The 17,507-nt window shown below is 37.1% G+C and overlaps 2 protein-coding genes across 10 annotated transcripts in view; one reads left to right on the forward strand and one right to left on the reverse strand.

Moving 5' to 3' along the window:
• Nucleotides 1–17,507, forward strand: part of KLF7 (KLF transcription factor 7) — a 412,385-nt gene that overhangs the window by 199,508 nt on the left and 195,370 nt on the right. The gene's annotated exons all lie outside the window — the stretch shown is intronic.
• ADAM23 (ADAM metallopeptidase domain 23) overlaps nucleotides 1–17,507 on the reverse strand; it is a 75,316-nt gene that overhangs the window by 19,136 nt on the left and 38,673 nt on the right. For all 8 annotated transcript variants that reach the window (XM_054173212.1, XM_054173230.1, XM_054173197.1 and 5 more), the window contains exons 15-23: nucleotides 15,572–15,671; nucleotides 10,407–10,478; nucleotides 9,560–9,646; nucleotides 9,334–9,414; nucleotides 5,884–5,934; nucleotides 5,362–5,425; nucleotides 4,145–4,250; nucleotides 2,646–2,765; nucleotides 1,577–1,745 (exon numbers count right to left, since the gene is read on the reverse strand). In XM_054173212.1, the coding sequence (XP_054029187.1) occupies nucleotides 1,577–1,745; nucleotides 2,646–2,765; nucleotides 4,145–4,250; nucleotides 5,362–5,425; nucleotides 5,884–5,934; nucleotides 9,334–9,414; nucleotides 9,560–9,646; nucleotides 10,407–10,478; nucleotides 15,572–15,671 (850 nt within the window). The remainder of the gene's footprint in view (nucleotides 1–1,576; nucleotides 1,746–2,645; nucleotides 2,766–4,144; nucleotides 4,251–5,361; nucleotides 5,426–5,883; nucleotides 5,935–9,333; nucleotides 9,415–9,559; nucleotides 9,647–10,406; nucleotides 10,479–15,571; nucleotides 15,672–17,507) is intronic.

Genomic DNA, 17,507 nt, shown 5'->3' on the forward strand with positions numbered 1-17,507 from the left:
AACATACCTAAACTAATTAAATCTTCACTAAGCAGCTACCTTCACTAAGCAGGACTTTGAGCTTGGATGTCTGGAAAGAATACAAGGATTTACATTTTAAATGTTCCATATGTGGTCATGCTTTACAACCTCTCATTTACATCTTGCTCCCATGTAGACTACATAGAAAGATTTCAATTGGTTTTGTCATAATTTTTCTCTAAGCAGCAGTGATGATTGCCTGCTCATCTTCTAGAAAGAGAGAAAATAGTTCTAAGTCTACAATTGGTTGAATGACCTTTAAAATAGCACTTAGTACCCAATGAAATTGGCAGATTTATTTATCAGAGACAGGAAAACCTACCCAAACGGATGAAACCTAAAATGTCATATCAATAGTGATAGTTAATGACTATAAACATTCCATATGAAAAAGAATGGAACACATGGAATGTGTCATTAGAAGAGGTTACTGTGGAAAAAGTATGAGAGGAGAAATACACAAAGAATGGCGTTTTGAATATGGGACTACAAGTGAAGTCAATCATCAGGCATCAGTTGATACTGGACTCCGGAACATAACGTCGAAAGATCCCCAGAAAACAACCTATGCAGTAATGACTACAAGTAGTACATGTGCTTTTTTAAACTTAACTCTTATCTCACTCTGCTTCTTAAAAATATTTGCTGGAGAATCTCATTTAGGAAGCTGAAGATAAATACACCTTAGGGCAGGTTTGATCAGCTGAAGTTTTCTTTTAAAATTCTGAATCGGAATCATCCAAAGCAAAGCAGTAAAGGTACCATAGTTCTTTCTCCACCACGCCAAGCTCTGAAAGTACCAAGACAATTTCTAGATCTCCTAGATCCTTTACTTTCTAATTTAAAAATTTTCCTTCTTGATTTTTAACCTAGTCCTGTATGCTGAAGTACTCAAATTCATCTTCAATTACACATAACATGAAGAAAAAAAGCAACTTGTATAATGTCCAGCACCTTAGGGCAATCATCTGTCCACTGAATCCCACAGTGGAAATATTTTATCAATACTTTATCAGCATCGGTTAAGACATGGACCAGTGAATCTGCTCATCAAAATATACCTAATGTCTCAGACAAATAGACCTATGGGTAGAGTGGCTGAATGTAAAATGAGACACTGCATCTGTTCAAGAAGAATGATTATGAGCTCCTAATGAGCTCTAAAGGCTTGGAATTTCAATTACGGAAGTCATAAGGTATAACTCCATGAACACAGGATCAACTTTATAAAAGTACTACTATGCAAGGAAGTTTAACTGAAGATGGCAAGTAGCTTGAACTATGGCTAGTACATTACAGTAACTGATGGTCAAAGCTCTTTCTTCCTAGTACTGGAAACACCACTTCGGATATAATTGCAGAACTGATTTAACAAGTTTGCTATCTTAAATTTTATCTGTACTTCACAGAATGGCAGTTTCCCTTCATCTAACCTTTGTGTTTTCAAATCAACAGGTCTTAGGAACACTTTTAGGCAGAGAACTCCGCAGGGTAAATTAAGATCAGATAGAGCAGAGATAGCTGGAGAAACTTAGCTTCTAACTCCTAGACTTACCCCATGACCTGAACAGACTTTTCCATTAGAACCAATGGGACAGCTGCTTATGTTCAAGGACTGAATTGGCAGGCACTTTTTGTCCAGACACATCATTTGAGGTCCACATGGAGCTCCATCCTCCACGTAACCTAAATCTGTATCATCATCTAAAAGAACATGAGCACCACTAGGAGAAATAAGTTTTAAGATACTATTAGTAAAATGACTTTTGAAAATATTAAATGTTACTGTAGATACTAAAAGCCTCATACATTTCTCATTCAAGCACACAGACAGGTTGAACAAAATTCCATCTATCCACAGCACTGACAAGGTGTTCCAACTGTCAGTCTACAAGAAAGTTTAGATAATGGCATAAATGCTCCAAAAGGACATCTTTGGGGTTTTTTTTAACAGTCTGTCATAGGCCATGCTTTTTCTACATACACACACACACCCCTGCCCAAAATACTGTGAAAACTATTGCTAGAAAAACATTTTTTGAAATAACATCACATGTAATGACATTTATGTAAGAGTACTAGTGGAATAATAGAAGAGTTAAGAATCATTTTTCACTCAGGACCTAACTATACAAGAGAGTACTCTCAGCATGGCAGCAATGTTGCCACTATCTTTAAAATACAAATACAGTATTGTACACAGTAGACTAAAGCCCATTTACCTGCCGTTAAATTCAATCATAGCTTAATACCTTATCCTGCTACAACTATTCAGTTTCCTCCCTCTCAGCCTTCACTTCCCTACAGCTATTTCTCTGAGAATATAATACTCAAAACCATTAAGTTTGATATATGGGTCTTCAGCAGTTACAAACCTTCCTACAAAAAATTATAACACTGAGCATTAAACTCTGAAGTTCTGCTACTGCAGTGACCAGATAGAGTAACCCATATTTCACTCTCTTTAGAAGTGGAATATCAGCCTTTAATTTTTTTTTAATCAAAAGAAATACCACTCAGAGTAATGATTTTGCTGTAAGATATTAATTATAATTTTGCATGTGTCTTGATTCAATTTGATTTGCTAAAACAAAATCATGTTGGAACACTTCATTATCTTTTACCTGCAGTCCACTATTCGTCCTTGATGATAAAAAGAATTTGGGGTAATTTCTCCTTGAACTTGACCAACTCGTGGAACTCTAGTAAGATTAGTACAGAGCAAAAAGCCACAGAAAACATCACTGTAAAATGAAAACAAAAATCAAAAAGTTACTGGACTAATATGAAATAAATTTACAAAACAGAAAGACTGGTAATGATGCTGCTGATCACATAAAGTAATATATTACCATAAGCCGCATGATAGACTCTCAGAGTACAAGCCTGGAAATAAAATATTATTTGATATAAATTACAAGAGGCAGAAAAAAAGCAACAGTTCATTCTAATGTACCAGTGAATGTTTGCAACAAAACATTTATCTGTGCTCTAAAAACAATACAATGCAATTAAGAGAAACCAAGTTGTACAAAGCTTCGTCATATGAGGCTAAATTACTTTTCAGTCTGTCTAACAGCTTTGGATGACACATGTTAATGTGAAATTTGAATTTATAATTGTATTTAATACTTCCCTTGCAGGACAACAGAATGGTAATAACAAGTGTTAGCATGCAGTGTGTGTGCCTGAATTTTGTCAAAGAATCTGCTTTGGTTTGGTTTGGTTTAGTGTAGTTTAGTGCAGTCTTCAGTGGAACAATATCAGCTTAAAACTTTCTTCCTTTACTCTAATTGCCAAAGTCATAGAAGCAACTGGAAACTGCAGTTGTTAAAATGGAAAAAAATTCAAATGGTCCTTCAGCAAGACCATTTTTCTGCGTCTCTTTACTGACCAAGAAGAGCTTTTTTACAAACAACACTATTCTCAAGAAACGTAACAAAAATCAATTAAACAAGGTCTTGGATTATGATCGTATCTGAAAAGTGATTCATGCCATTAAAAAAACCCAAAAGGCACTTGATAAACATCAAATAGTCAAAGCAAGAATGCACCATTATGAGGCTGGAATTTTTACGTGCATACTTAAAAATTACAAAACACTATGGAAATTAGGAGGAATTTAAGTCTATCCACTAAGGATCATTAAATCAATATTCATCTAGTAATATCACATGTGAAAGAATCAGCCCTTTTCTTTATAGTATACAAATGTCTAATGGTCCTCTCTGGTAACAATAAAGATTGAAACAAACCTGAAATAGCAGAGTCTGGTATCAATCCCAGAGCAAGAAAAACACTGTGTTTGCAGCATAATGTATACCTATCAAGCCTGAGGTATTTGTATGTTATGAACTTGTGAGTTTTTGCTGCCTTGTCCCCCATCTCTGGAAACGAAACATCTCACTCTGAAAGTCACAGTACATACTGCTGAAAATCTGGAATTCTATGCAAATGTACTTGTGGATTTGTCAGAATGAGCTACAGAACTTTTTCAAGATGCAAACATTGTGAGGGGAAGAAGACTCAAAATAATGCAAAACAAACTGCTGAATGTGAAAAAGTAGACAAACCAGTATTAATCTACTTAAAACACAAAAAGTCCCTACCAAGATCAACTTACTGTTTGCTACACTGAATCCATCGGTCTCCATCTTTTCCACAGTTTCCCTTTTTAGTGCCTTCTGTATTAAGTTTTTCATAACAGAATTTGTCAGATCCTGAAGACTCTGTTTATGAAGAAAGGAAAAAAAGAATGCATATTCCATTTGCAACATGAGAGCTTTGAAAACCTGCTTAATTTATTGTAACAGTTCACTGTAATTTTTTAATACAAACCAGAAATCTAACCATATGTGTATGTTCAGAAATGGTACTTTCCAGTGACTACAGTGGGAACTTACCAGACAGAACTGCACTATCTGCATACAAATGGCTTTTCTGAAATAATACTTAATGTTCAAAATCTGTTCTGAACTTTAAAAACCAAACAAACACACAAAACCCCACAATCTCCACAGTGTCTGTATTGTCTTCTGCATTTAAATTTATCTGTGGTCTAATTATGTTCACTTTGTAACAGTTGCACATAGATTTAATCTAGTTGTTTGCACTACAGTTATTCAGGATCTGTATTGTATACATAGCATGTACTATAAGCTTATGTTCTGACATCAAGTCAGTATCTATTTTGCTTTTTAGGATTTCACAGAGAAAACAAGGTTCAACAGCCAAAGCATAGTTTCCACTACTTCTTAGGAGTGGAAACCTGAATTAATTTAAAGCTATAATTATGTAGTAACAAGTCCATTTGATTTTTTCTAAGCCATCAATGTAAAAAGAAAAAAAAAAAAAAAAGACAAGCACAACAATTATACAAAGGAAAATAAAACATTGAAATTAAGTAAGACAGAGTCTTTTCAGTAAAATCACCTATATAGAAGGCAAACCAAGTAATTTACAATGAGGGTGGTGAAATACTGGAACAGATTGCTCAGAGAGATGGTAAATGCCTCATCCTGCAAACATTCAAGGTCAGGCTGGACCGGGCTGTGAGCAACCTGATCTAATTTTAAGAGGTCTCTGCTCATTGCAGGTGAGTTCAACTGGATGACCTTTAAAGACGCCTCTAAACCCAACCCATTCTATGATTTTAAAATAAGTGTGTAGGAAATTTCACTTGGCAATCCAGCCATAGTTTCTCACTGCAGTCCTATCTACTGAGCAGAAAACTTCAACTTACAGTGGCAAGAACAAAAAAATAATACTATTGAAAATAGAAAACAAAGGCAGGAATGAACCATGTACAAAACACATTTAAGGTAATTAAAGTCAACCTACTAGATCCCCAGATATATTTGCACTGATTGTCTCTGGTCTTGCATTCACCATTATAGCAACGACCCTAAACAAAACACAACATGTTAGCAAAGAGAACTGAACACTGTTTCCTTCCCCTCCCCAAAACCAACACCTCATTTGGATTCTTCACACATATATTGGTGTATAATGGTTTTTATGAATTTGGGTAGATGGAGTACACATTTTAGCCTTGACTGTCAGTGTCAGCTGGTGTTCCATATATACTGACATTTCAGCAGCTGCTTTATACTTCTCATCTACACAGCTGAAAAGAACTTATTAATATGGAATATAGTATCTACATGTAAAATGTAAAGATACCAAGCAGATTTTACTTAAAATAGAAATTCCTACTACTCATAGAGTGCATAAAGCACAAGCAACACTAATGTCCATAGACAAAATTTATGTTGAAATATGGAAGACAGGATTAAAAAACCAAAGCTTGTGTTTGGTTGATTACTATTTGCTGATGTGCAGGGATTTAAAAATGTTTCATACCTGATTAGAATCACAGGCATACCCATCTTGTTTATGAAGATTTGGTGGGCACTGAAAAAAATTAAGAAATTTTTTTATCATGTGTACTGTAATAATGCATCCAAGGATCACATATGGAATTCTCCCAGTTTTAAAAGACAATTACACAACATATAAAGGAGAGAGCTAAAATAATTAGTTCAGGAATCTTTATGCCTACAAATACAAATCTTGAGCCATGAAATAAAAGGATTTGTTCTAACTTTCTGCATATTCTAAGTAGAAATTAAGGAGGTGAGGGGCAAAATGAAAAGCAAAACAAATGTCTTCAGTAACAGAATATCTGATAGCTAATACAAGGCGATGTTTGCAGCACAGCCACTGCATTCATTTCAGTTCCACTAAGAAATTAAATCACTGAATTTAGTCAACTAGTCTGCTGTTTAGAGTTGTGGGGGTTTTATGGTGTTGTTGGAACTAGATGGCTTTTAATGTCCCTTCCAACCCAAACCATTCTATGATTCTACAATTCTATGATTAATTGTTGCATTGTCTTAGTACTGGAAAAATTCTTTCACATGAACAAGTCATTAAGTCCATAAACCTCAGATTACTAAATCCAGAAGCAGACCAACCTCAAAGCTTTTCTTCATCAAAAAAGGATTTGGAAAGGTTATGCTCCTGCAATGTACCAAATTAGCCAATACTCTGAGGGTTCCCCTTCAAGCTTAAGAAAACCCTTCTCCCTCCCAATTAAGAATGTTCCATATACAGAATAAAAGACTTACAGTAAAATCTCAGCAATAACTACTTACCTGAAATTGTGGATGTTTCAGATGATAAGATAAAAAGAGGTTAGTGTTAATTTACTGGCATCTATAAATTATGGCCAATGTCCAGAGGAAAACATGACTATCCTGAATCCTACTTCTTCAAAGCTAAGAACTCGATCCAGTATGAAGTTCTTAAATAACCTTGAAGTTAAATACTCAGTATTGAAAAGGAGGATATATCACCTAAGGTGTCAAAGTTCCTGTGAAAATGAAAGATGTACAGAATGTTGACTATCTAAAAGAATGGAAGTTAAAAGAATCTTCTGATTGCTGTTTATTCATACATTTGAGCATTAGCCAAATGTTTTCAAGAGAAATGCACAAGAAAGCAGAACGTTTAACATTATAATACATGTGCACTTTTAAAAAACATAACACTTCATACTGGTGGACTGAGTCCCTTGGAAGGCTGTCCTGAGGGGCCAAGGAGTCCAAGAGGGCTGGACATTGTTCAGAAGGAAAATCTTAAAGACACAGGAACAGGCTGTCCCCATGTGCCAAAAGACAAGTCAGCTGGGAAGAAGTCTGTCCTGGCTGAATAGAAAGGTTTGGTTGCTGCTTAGGGAGAAAAGGATAGTCTGTGGTCATTGGAAGGAAGGGCAGGCCACTTGCATGGACTACAAAATCATCATGAGATTATGCAGGGAGAAAATCAGAAGGGCTAAAGTCCACCTGGAAATTAATTTGGCTTCATCTGTTCCAGAAAACAGTAACTGCTTCTACAGACACATTAGCAACAAATGGAGGACTAAGGAGAACCTCTGTTCTTTGTAGGATTCAAAGGGGAACACAGTGGTCAAGGATGAGGAAAAGGCTGAGGTACTTAATACCTTCTTTTCCTCAGTCTTTATTAGTAAGACCAGTTCTTTGCTAGATACCCAGCACCCTGAGCAGGAATATAGGGATGAAGCAGAATGAAGGCCCCATAGTCCAAGAGGAGATGGTTACTGACCTGCTACACCACTTACACGTACATAATTCTATGGAGCCAGATGGCATACACCCAAGAGTACTAAGGGAGCTGGTGGAAGTGCTCACCAAGCCATTTTACAACATTTAGCAGCAGTCCTGGCTAAGTCGGGAAGTCCCAGCTGACTGGAGATTGGCAAATGTGATGGCCATCTACAAGAAGAGCCAGAAGGAGGACCTGGGGAACTACAGACCTGTCAGTCTGACCTTGATGTCAGGGAAGGTCATTGAGGGTCATGGAGCAGGTCATCCTGAGTGCCATGTGCAGAGTGACCAGATGATTAGGCCCAGTTGGCAGGGATTCATGAGGGGCCAGTCCTGCTTAGTGAACCTGATCTCCTTCTACAACAAAGTGACCCACTTAGAGGATGAAGGAAAGGCTGTGGGTTTTGCCACAGCATCCTCCTGAAGAAACTGCCTGCTTATGGCTTGGGTGGGTGGCCATTTGTTGGGTTAAGAACTGACTAGATGGCCAAGCCCAAAGAGTGGTGGTGAATGGAGTTAAATCCAGTTGGCAGCCAGACACTAGTGGTGTTCCCTAGGGCTCAGTTTTATATCTTTATCAATGATCTGGATGAGAGAATTGAGTGCACCCTCATTAAGTCTACAGATGACACTAAATTGGGTGGGAGTGTTAATCTACTTGACGGTTGGAAGGCTCTGCAAAGACATCTGGACAGCTGAACTGATGGGCTAAGGTCAGCTGTATGAGATTTAACCAAGTGCCAGGTCCTGTACTTGGGTCACAACAACCCCATGCAATGCTCGAGGCTTCGGGGCAGACTGGCAGGAAAGCTGCCTGACAAAAATGGACCTGGGGGTGCTGGTTGACAGTCGTCTGAACATGAACCAGCAGTGTACTCAGGTGGCTAAAAATGCCAACAGCATCCTGACCTGTACCAGGAACAGTGTGGCCAGCAGAAGTAGGGAAGCAATCATATCCCTCTACTCAGCACTGGTGAGGCTGCACCTTGAATACTGCATTCAGTTTTAGGCCTCTCACTACAAGAAAAACTTTGAGTTGCTGGAGCATGTCAAGAGAAGGGCAACAAAGCTGGTGAAGGCTCTAGAGAATAAATCTGATGAGGAGCGGCTGAGGGAACTGGGATTGTTCAGTCTGGAGAAGAGGAGGCTGAGGGGAGACCTCATTGCACTCTACAACTGCGTGAAAGGAGGTTGTAGTGAGGTGGGGGTTGGTGTCTTCTCTCTAGTATCAGGTAATAGGATGAGAGGAAATGGCCTCAAATTGTGCCAGGGGAGGCTCATATTCAATATTAGGAAAAATTTCTTTACAGAAAGAGTGGTCAGGCATTGAAATAGGTTACCCATGGAGGTGGTAGAGTCACCATCCTTAGAGGCAGATGTCTGACACAAATGCTATACAGATACACAAAACCCTATAAGTTTTAAAAAGACAAACCCATATTAATCTACAGAAGTTATATTTTGAGTCCACTTAGATTTTAAATTTTTTTTTTTTTTTTTAAGTTTTTGACAGTTTATTCATATGTTTTAAAAAGCTTGTTAGGATTAAAAAATAACTACCCTCAGTTGTTTTGGGTATGTAAGTGTGCAGTTTGTTATTCTAGGGTTTTGTCTTAATTAATTGACATAAAAATGAGTGCACAACTATCAACAGTGCCAGCAGACAAAGCATCTGCATACATACCTGCCCAGAATCTCCAGTGCAGAACTCTGCAATATCACATTCATTCACTGCATATCGACAGTCATAGCCTCGTGGGAAAAACTAGAAAATTAAGAATGTAAGTCTAAGATTATGCCTTCATAAACTGTTTTTGTTCTACATAAAACACACTTCAAACTCTTAACAAGTTGCACACAACTTCCATAACAACTGAAAAGAACAACAGATATACTGCAGCAACACTCACAAGACATGATGTATTACAGCAGGGTCCATCACTACAATGAGCTCCATTAGAAAGAGAACACTTCTTACAACAGTCTGCATAGCATTCCTGAAGAAAATAGTAAGCAAAAATTTTAGTTTTCCATTTTTAATTTGTTTTCCTTCCTATTTTTTTCGACAAACTCAGACAAAAGATTCAGTTTGGCACTGCTGACTTGAAATTATCAGCTGTAAGAATCCTTTGCAATGCTCAAATACTAAAGTAGAGGGAAAGCAGTGATATACAGGCTATAGCAACAAGGGGATTCACACCACCTGAAGCCTATTCATAGGTGTGGAATTGCCTGTGCCAAATCCATGCTGTTTAGTGTAACTGCACTCAATGCAGAAAAAAAAGAGGAAGAAAACTAATTAAGATTAAAATTATATTTTAATACTAAGGCTCAAATCTACAGGGCAGCTGTTTGTTTGCAGGAACATTACTGGAATATTTCCACAATAGAGAAGGAAACAACAGTTTACACATTATGTCTGAACACAGACACATATTTCCAAAGCACAGATAAGGAGTCTACTACTGCAGATATACTATCCAGGAAAAAGCAAAGGTGTAAGCACTTCTACGGTGCAATTCAGAAATTTCTGGGAAACAGCTACATCTGGTCATTGCTATAATGGGAATTCTTTTGAGGATACTCTCTGTCTTTGCACTCATTTTCACCTGGAAAAATATTTTAACAAAATCCTTTGAAGCTGTTTCCTAACAATAGGGAAATCAAATTAGTGCCCATAACCTTTCCTCCCCTGCCCCCCAATCTTACCAATCATGTAACTTAACACATTTTGAAGTAATTTATAACTCTACTTGCCATTCGAAAGCCACAATCACATTCTTCTCCTGCTTCTACATATCCATTTCCACACTCAGTAGGTTCAAAGAGCTGAAAACAAAAAAGCAACCCCTCAAGTAAGAATAAAACCAGTATCAGATGACTTTTTGCCATGCGAAGTCCATTTCCCTAGTGCTACAGAAACACACCTTCACAGAATATACAGACAATATCCATGCTGTGCTGCTGCGGCAGTGAAGGCAGCACTCTTTTCAGGTGTTGCTTGTTCTGTTTAGACATGAAAGACATTCAACTAAAATCACTTGAATGCTAGAATACTGATCTCAGAAAATTATGATAAACAGAGACAATAAAATGATACTGAAGGGCACAGCATTTGAGCTTCGTTCATAGTGCACAGACCCCCATTTCTCTGGCAATTCCTTCACAGCGCTAGTCAGCAATATGATCTCTGGATCTATTCAGGTAGTGATCCTTGCTCATGCAATTAGATACTGCTTATTCCAGTGTAACGTGTTTGTTCATCAAAATAATAAATATTAAGATGCATTGCCAAAAGGAATTTCTATAGCCTTATTATTTGTGTTATTCTAACTTACTACCACATACAGACAGTGTTAAATATTTCATCCAAGGATAAGATCAATGCAATACAGATAAATTCTACAGTTTACGTTGATACAGATTCTGGTTTCATGTATCACAGAAATATTTTGGTTGAAAAAGACGCATTGAGTCCAACCTTGAAGCTCATCAAGTCCAATCATAATTTTGGTTAAAGGTTATTTATTTTTCAGTCTTGTGATGGAAATAATTTAGCAAGAACCTTGTCTGTTTTCAATACAATAATTCTGCTTTAAAATGCCATAGGGATGTCAGGAATCTCCAATCTAACTGGGATACTATCAACAGAAACACTTTCATCACTAGAACAGGGTTGAAATGAGAAGCTAAGATAGTTAAAATAAGAACAGCTATTCAAAAATGCAAGTAAATACATTCTCTTGGCATGGCCTCAGTGGCAGTACACCAATTTCAATGCAGAGCAGCAAGCATCAATATTATGAAACATAACACATACTACAGTACAAACTATTTATAAACTTGGATGGAATTCTTCTATGATACTTTAGGGGACAAGAACCATAATGCCTATCCAAAAAGAAAGAAAACATTTTATTTTTGTTGCATAAGCCACATGACATGGGTAAACAACAGCACCTACAATTTTGGGCGCCAGAAGCAAAACCACACTAAAGCAATACCTATATCTGACACGTCAGATGGGTCACAGACTCCAATGTGATAATTGAAGACATTTATTTAGAGCATCTGAGGACCTTATATACTTGCCTGAAGATCGGTGATGTAATGCATGAAAGTTACAAAGACCAGAACTGTATCCATTATCCTAACATTGACATAATATATGGGTAAAGAAAATACTCTTGCTCCTACACTAGAATAACAAGCATGCATTCCTTTCACTAGTCTAAATTGTTTCTACTTTCTTATCTGTAAGGTCAGGACAATCTTGGATGGTAAATTGTTTTTATACTACATTCCAAGGCTTTGAGCTTACTTTGAGTCTCCTTTGTTTGTTTCATCTGCTATTGCTGTTCCAATCCCCCCATCTCCCCTTTTCTAGTAATAAAGAAGATTAAATTAACTGTGTGAGTTATCATGCCTCGAACGCATTGTCGCATACAGGGAACACAAATCAAGATAGAAACAAAACCCATCAAACACATCAGACCAATCTTCAGCATTCTCCGAGTCCATCCTGCTAATCCTTCAAACCGTTCACTCAACCATCAAAACCCATCATCTTGCTTCAATTTCTCAACACCCTTTTGCAGGCTTTCAGTGCTTGCATGGATAGATGCTGAGCGATGAGACAAATGCACACAACACAGTCCTTCAAACTCTTCACAACCATGACCTTCCGCTAACAACAAAGTCTATTGCTGCTCTATTCTGCAAAGTAGCATGTCAAACAGAACCCACATCTAATGGGAGTTCTTTCAAGGCAAGGGAGGAGGCATTATTCTATTTTGCTAACAAACATCCCATTTTGTTTAGAGTGCCCAGGGCCTTAGCTGCTGCCACTCCTGCAGAAAAAAAGAGATGTCATTACAATTTTTCCTGTTCCCTCAAAATTCAAGTTGTCATCACAATCTGTTTCAAAGGCATTAATTTTATGCTTGTGCCTTTTCCTAAGATGGTTAAAAACCATAGAATTGTTTGGTGACAGCACAGTCAAACACCCAAGACTGCAAGGTCCTCCCTTGATCCGTGAGGGTAGGGCTGGCCAGGCTCCATCCCCACAGATAAGGAAAATACCTGCAGGCAGGTGGTGAGGGTGAGAAGGCCCCTTCACTAGTATGAATTTGGTCTGATTACACCATGCACCATAGTTTCTGTATTGCCTCTCTGTCAGAGATGACATCCTGAATATTTGTAGTTCTGCCCAATGTAAAATTAAACATAACACAATAATCCATTTTTACTCTTCCTAACATACTGATCTCCTGATGCTGTGTTTTTGCTAAGGAAAGGTACTGAGTCCTATTGTTCCTACCTTTGGCCTAATGTTGTTTCTTTTTTCTTTCAAATTTCTCTTAACTAAAGCCTCCAAAATTTTTCTCCACCATAAATTTTTTTAAACCACATTGAAAACCACATATAAAAATTTGACAACATAACATACTTTGACTATTCTTTCTTGTAACCTAATACCTGAACTCCCCCTTTTGTTTTTATAACATAGAATGAAAATGTCTTTTGTGCTGTAATTCATTTTGTCCTTCCCTTTAACCATTTGACATTATTACTTAACTATGACATTCCAGCAAGTTAACATAAAAATCCGTGTGAACATGCTCTCTGATTACACAACAATTAAGCAATCATGATATTCAGTCCTAATTCTGATGTTTTGTAGTGACATTCTCGTGCAATCATCCTCGGATTGATGCTTTGGATCTCACTTTATCATGACAGTCATTGTGGTCAGTCTTAGGTCTGCTGATTTTCAGCTTCATAGGCACTGCTGTTTGTCCCATCCTTTGATTCTTGTGCTGTCTTCTGCTGAGATGATCGCAGCAGTGAGTTGCAAAATTGATGTTTCCAGGTCATGACATGGGTTAGCTTTTCCTTGATGATATCACTAAAGCCTGTAGGTGATGACATATGCATCCCTTTCCTAGACTTTTTCTTTTCCTAGGCTAAACTTCTGTGTGATGTATCAAAAATCCTCCCCCCATTTTTTTTAATTTGATAATTCTTATCTTAACGCTATTGTGAATATTAAAAAAAAAAAAAGACCAAAAAACCCCATTCTGTAATATCCTTACATCAAACTCCTAATTTATGCTAATACCAAAAATCCCTAAAAATCTCACAGAACTAAATTAAACTATCAAATTAATGTCTTAACAAAAAGGGAGAATTTTTGATACCAGCAAAGAAAAGCCAGCCCATGTCATGACTAACAGTGTCAGTGGAATTCAGAAACTGATTTTTTTTTTATTCCTTTGTAAGTCACTGTTACTACTATGCTCCAGCAGAAGTAGCAAGACCTTTTATTCTGAACCTGAAATTCAATTCTTCATCAAACAGACCGGGTTATCTGACCTGTCGCTCATAAAAACACAACAGGAGCCAAATGCAAGAAAATAACATAACACAGACACGCATACATTTCCTATGGCATTAATCAGGAACCATCAAATGTACCTCACTACCCAGTCACCAAATACTAGGATTCAGAACATTATATGATCCAAGGGCTGGAACACCTCTGTTGGGGTTGTTCAGCCTAGAGAAGACTCTTGGGGGTGACCTTATTGCTGCCTTCAAAATAGCTAAAGTGATCCTACAGGAAGGCTAGATAGGGACTCTTCCTAAGTGTGTCCAGCAATAGGACAAGGGTTTAAAGCCAAGGGAAAGTAGGTTTAGACTGGATCTTAGGAAGAAGTTCTTCACTACAAGGCTGGTGAGACTGGAATTGGTTGCCCAAGGTTGTGGATACCACCCTCCCTGGGGGTGTTCAAGGCCAGGTTGGATGAAGCCTTGAGCTGCCAAGTCTAGTTGAGAAGCATCTCTGCCCACAGTGGAGAGGTTGGAGTAGACTGTCTCTAAGAACCTTCTGACCTAAGCCAGTCTATGATTCTATTGATATCAAGATAATTCAACCATTCTCCTGGGAGCATTTTCACAGAAGGAAAACAGATTTTTATTCTGTACAGAGTCAATTCGAGAATTTGTTCACGTTTCCTTGCTGGACAATTATCATCCAAAAGTGAAGCTGTGTTTCTCTCCCCACTTGCCCTTTTCTGTAAGAATTCTTACATTCTTATTCTCTAAGCAAAGACTGCTACCCTGGGAAAAAGATTAAAAAACACTCATAAGCACTTTTTCTTTTTTAAATTAATTGTGCAAAGTGGTGGCCTACCAAAGGATACAGGACAGCAAACAGAACAGCCTAATAGTCTCATGTGGTATTAAATTCTACAACGACAGCAAGTTTGACACTATGATTAAATAGAATATTAATACTTTAGATTGACCTTACTTTGCAAAAAGAGCTACACAGAATATTTTTATACTACTCAGCTTTAGAGGGCTGTCATTGTAACACTGCCTTAGAAAATATTATGACCTTCATAATTTTTAGAGGGAAAAAAAATATGCAATAGCTGGTACAAGAAAATGGTTATAAATTAGGGTTTGCCAGATGTAACATTTGAAATTAAGTTAACTTTGAGAACAAGCACAAGCTATATCAAATAAGCTATTGATTTCTAATTCCAAGTGTAGTAACTGGCATTCTTTTTAACAATCGCAAGCAAAAAGTCCAAGAATTGAGTGTATGTGGAGCATGCTCTATAACCTCATTTCTGGATTTATCTTCTACTACTTCCAGCTTCGTAAGTAGTGCATTGATGCTGAATAACGATGCATCTTGCTGTGAAAAATCAACTGCAGTATTTGTCAGTTGCATTCCACTTAGGATTATTTTCAAATGTTATGGAAATAAACAGCCAGCTGATTACAGGGAACCTCAAGAAAATACCCACACAGACATTAGAATAAATCTGAGAAGAGCTAGGTGTTAATGAAATTATTACATTTGCATTACAATGTTTAGCAGAGGTGCTGACTACCAACATATTTATTACCTTTGTTGGTCTGTTGAAAAGACAGGCACCACCCCCACGAAGTAAAAATTCTTTATATTCTGCAATGCTGCATTTGGAGAATTTCCTGGAATGGTATACCCTAAAATGGCAAAGAATTAGCCTAGTAAATGTCTTGAAACACCAAGTTACTGAAAGGGGGTGGAGGGGTGAAAACATTATTTTAATACTGTAAATGCCAGTTTCTTACAACCACTGTCACCTCAGTCATATTTTCAAACAGTAAAATCAGAACAAAAAGGTTTAAAACATTTTGCTTTGTTATATTTCTATAATATGGATCTACAGTATATGAAACTGTAGTCTTCTAATCTTCTTAATAGGGTGAAACCACATTATCATAATAGCTGCTATGCACCCTCTTGACTGCATGAGTAATTGTATTCTCCTGGGGGCTTTTTCCCTGCGGTTTCAGTTTAAAAGATGGATTACATATCGGAGCCCCCATTTCATGAGAGGGTATTAAAACTGTTCAATTAATCTGATCCCATTAATGAGATAATTTTTCAAGTACAAGTAATTGTAGCGTAAGAACAGCTGTATAAAGTCAGACTGAAAATTTACTTTATCCAAAACCCCTTTCAGATTTTGGCCCTGTATGACTACTTGCAGAATATTTTTCCAGCTTCCACAAGTTTTCAGCTCAATTTTCAGCTTCTTGGGAAGCCTTATTTTTTGTTTAATACCTTCATTGTATTTTCTCCCAAGAATTTGCCCAAAATCTTTTATCATCTACATGGTGTTATAGCAAGAAGTTTCACAGCTTAATTGCAGACCAATAAAAGAGCAGTTTCCTTCCAGTTTTATGTCACCTTATTTGCCAGTCTCATTTCATATCTCCAGAGTTCTTACAAATGGAAGTAACAATAATAATTTGCTATTTTGTTCATCATATTACAAACTTCTTTCCTATTTCCTCACTTCCATCTTTTTCCCCATCCTGATGAAAACATACTTTATTAGACATTTCTCACACAGAAATGGTTATTTTAATTATCCATGTTTTGAGATCTGGGAAAAAGAACTATTCACACTATTAAAGATTAGGTACTCATGCCATGAGGATGTTCTCCATTCCTTTCCTAGCAGCTCACTGCTACTGAGCTGACATTTCTTCATTGAATTATTCTACATATAAATGTCATCTGGCACTGACAGAGTTACATGGAAAAGCTTTACACTGCAGCTAATTATTGCCTTACAGTCTGTCCTTTCCAAGCTTCTGGCGATTATCATCTGCCCATGGCTTTTTTTGTGTTATCTTATTTACGGCAGAGATTTGTTCCACGACCTCTGTTACTGGTATTTCCATTCAAGATTGATACTTTGATGAGGCCACCATAGGGAGGACGCTATTATCTGTTCTAACCAATACCTTACTTTGAATTCCAGAAGGAAACTTGCTGAATAATTTTTTGTTGCATTCATACAATGGCTGACAATTACAAATCTACAGGAAAGGTGCCAAATAATTCTACTGAAAAAACAATTTCCAAATACCATATGAAGAAACTAAGCTCTTTTTTTCTTACTTATAACTAGTCTTCTCCATCATTTCTGCAATCAAGCTTCTGTGACGAGCAAGAATTCTGACAGGAAGTGATAAGACTCCAAAATCTATGTTTCAGTAGCTATTAATTTCCTAATCAATTGCTTACAGTACAGAGAATGTACAGAATCAGTATACAGAGTCTCTGCCAGTGTGTGAGGCTAGAAGGAAATTAAACCTTGTTTCTTCGCATATAGATGTGCTTCCCCCTCACAATTCACTGACCATTTAGCTAAGGACTGAGAACATCTGCTGAAAGCTTCAGGTTTCTACTTTTATTTACAGAAACAGATCTGTTCATTCACAATCAGAATTCTTAGGAATGGGGAGCAAAAATTAGTTAAAATTTAGGAGGAAAATAAAAATATC

The sequence above is a fragment of the Dryobates pubescens genome, chromosome 2 (genome assembly GCF_014839835.1).
Source record: "Dryobates pubescens isolate bDryPub1 chromosome 2, bDryPub1.pri, whole genome shotgun sequence".
Taxonomy (NCBI): domain Eukaryota; kingdom Metazoa; phylum Chordata; class Aves; order Piciformes; family Picidae; genus Dryobates; species Dryobates pubescens.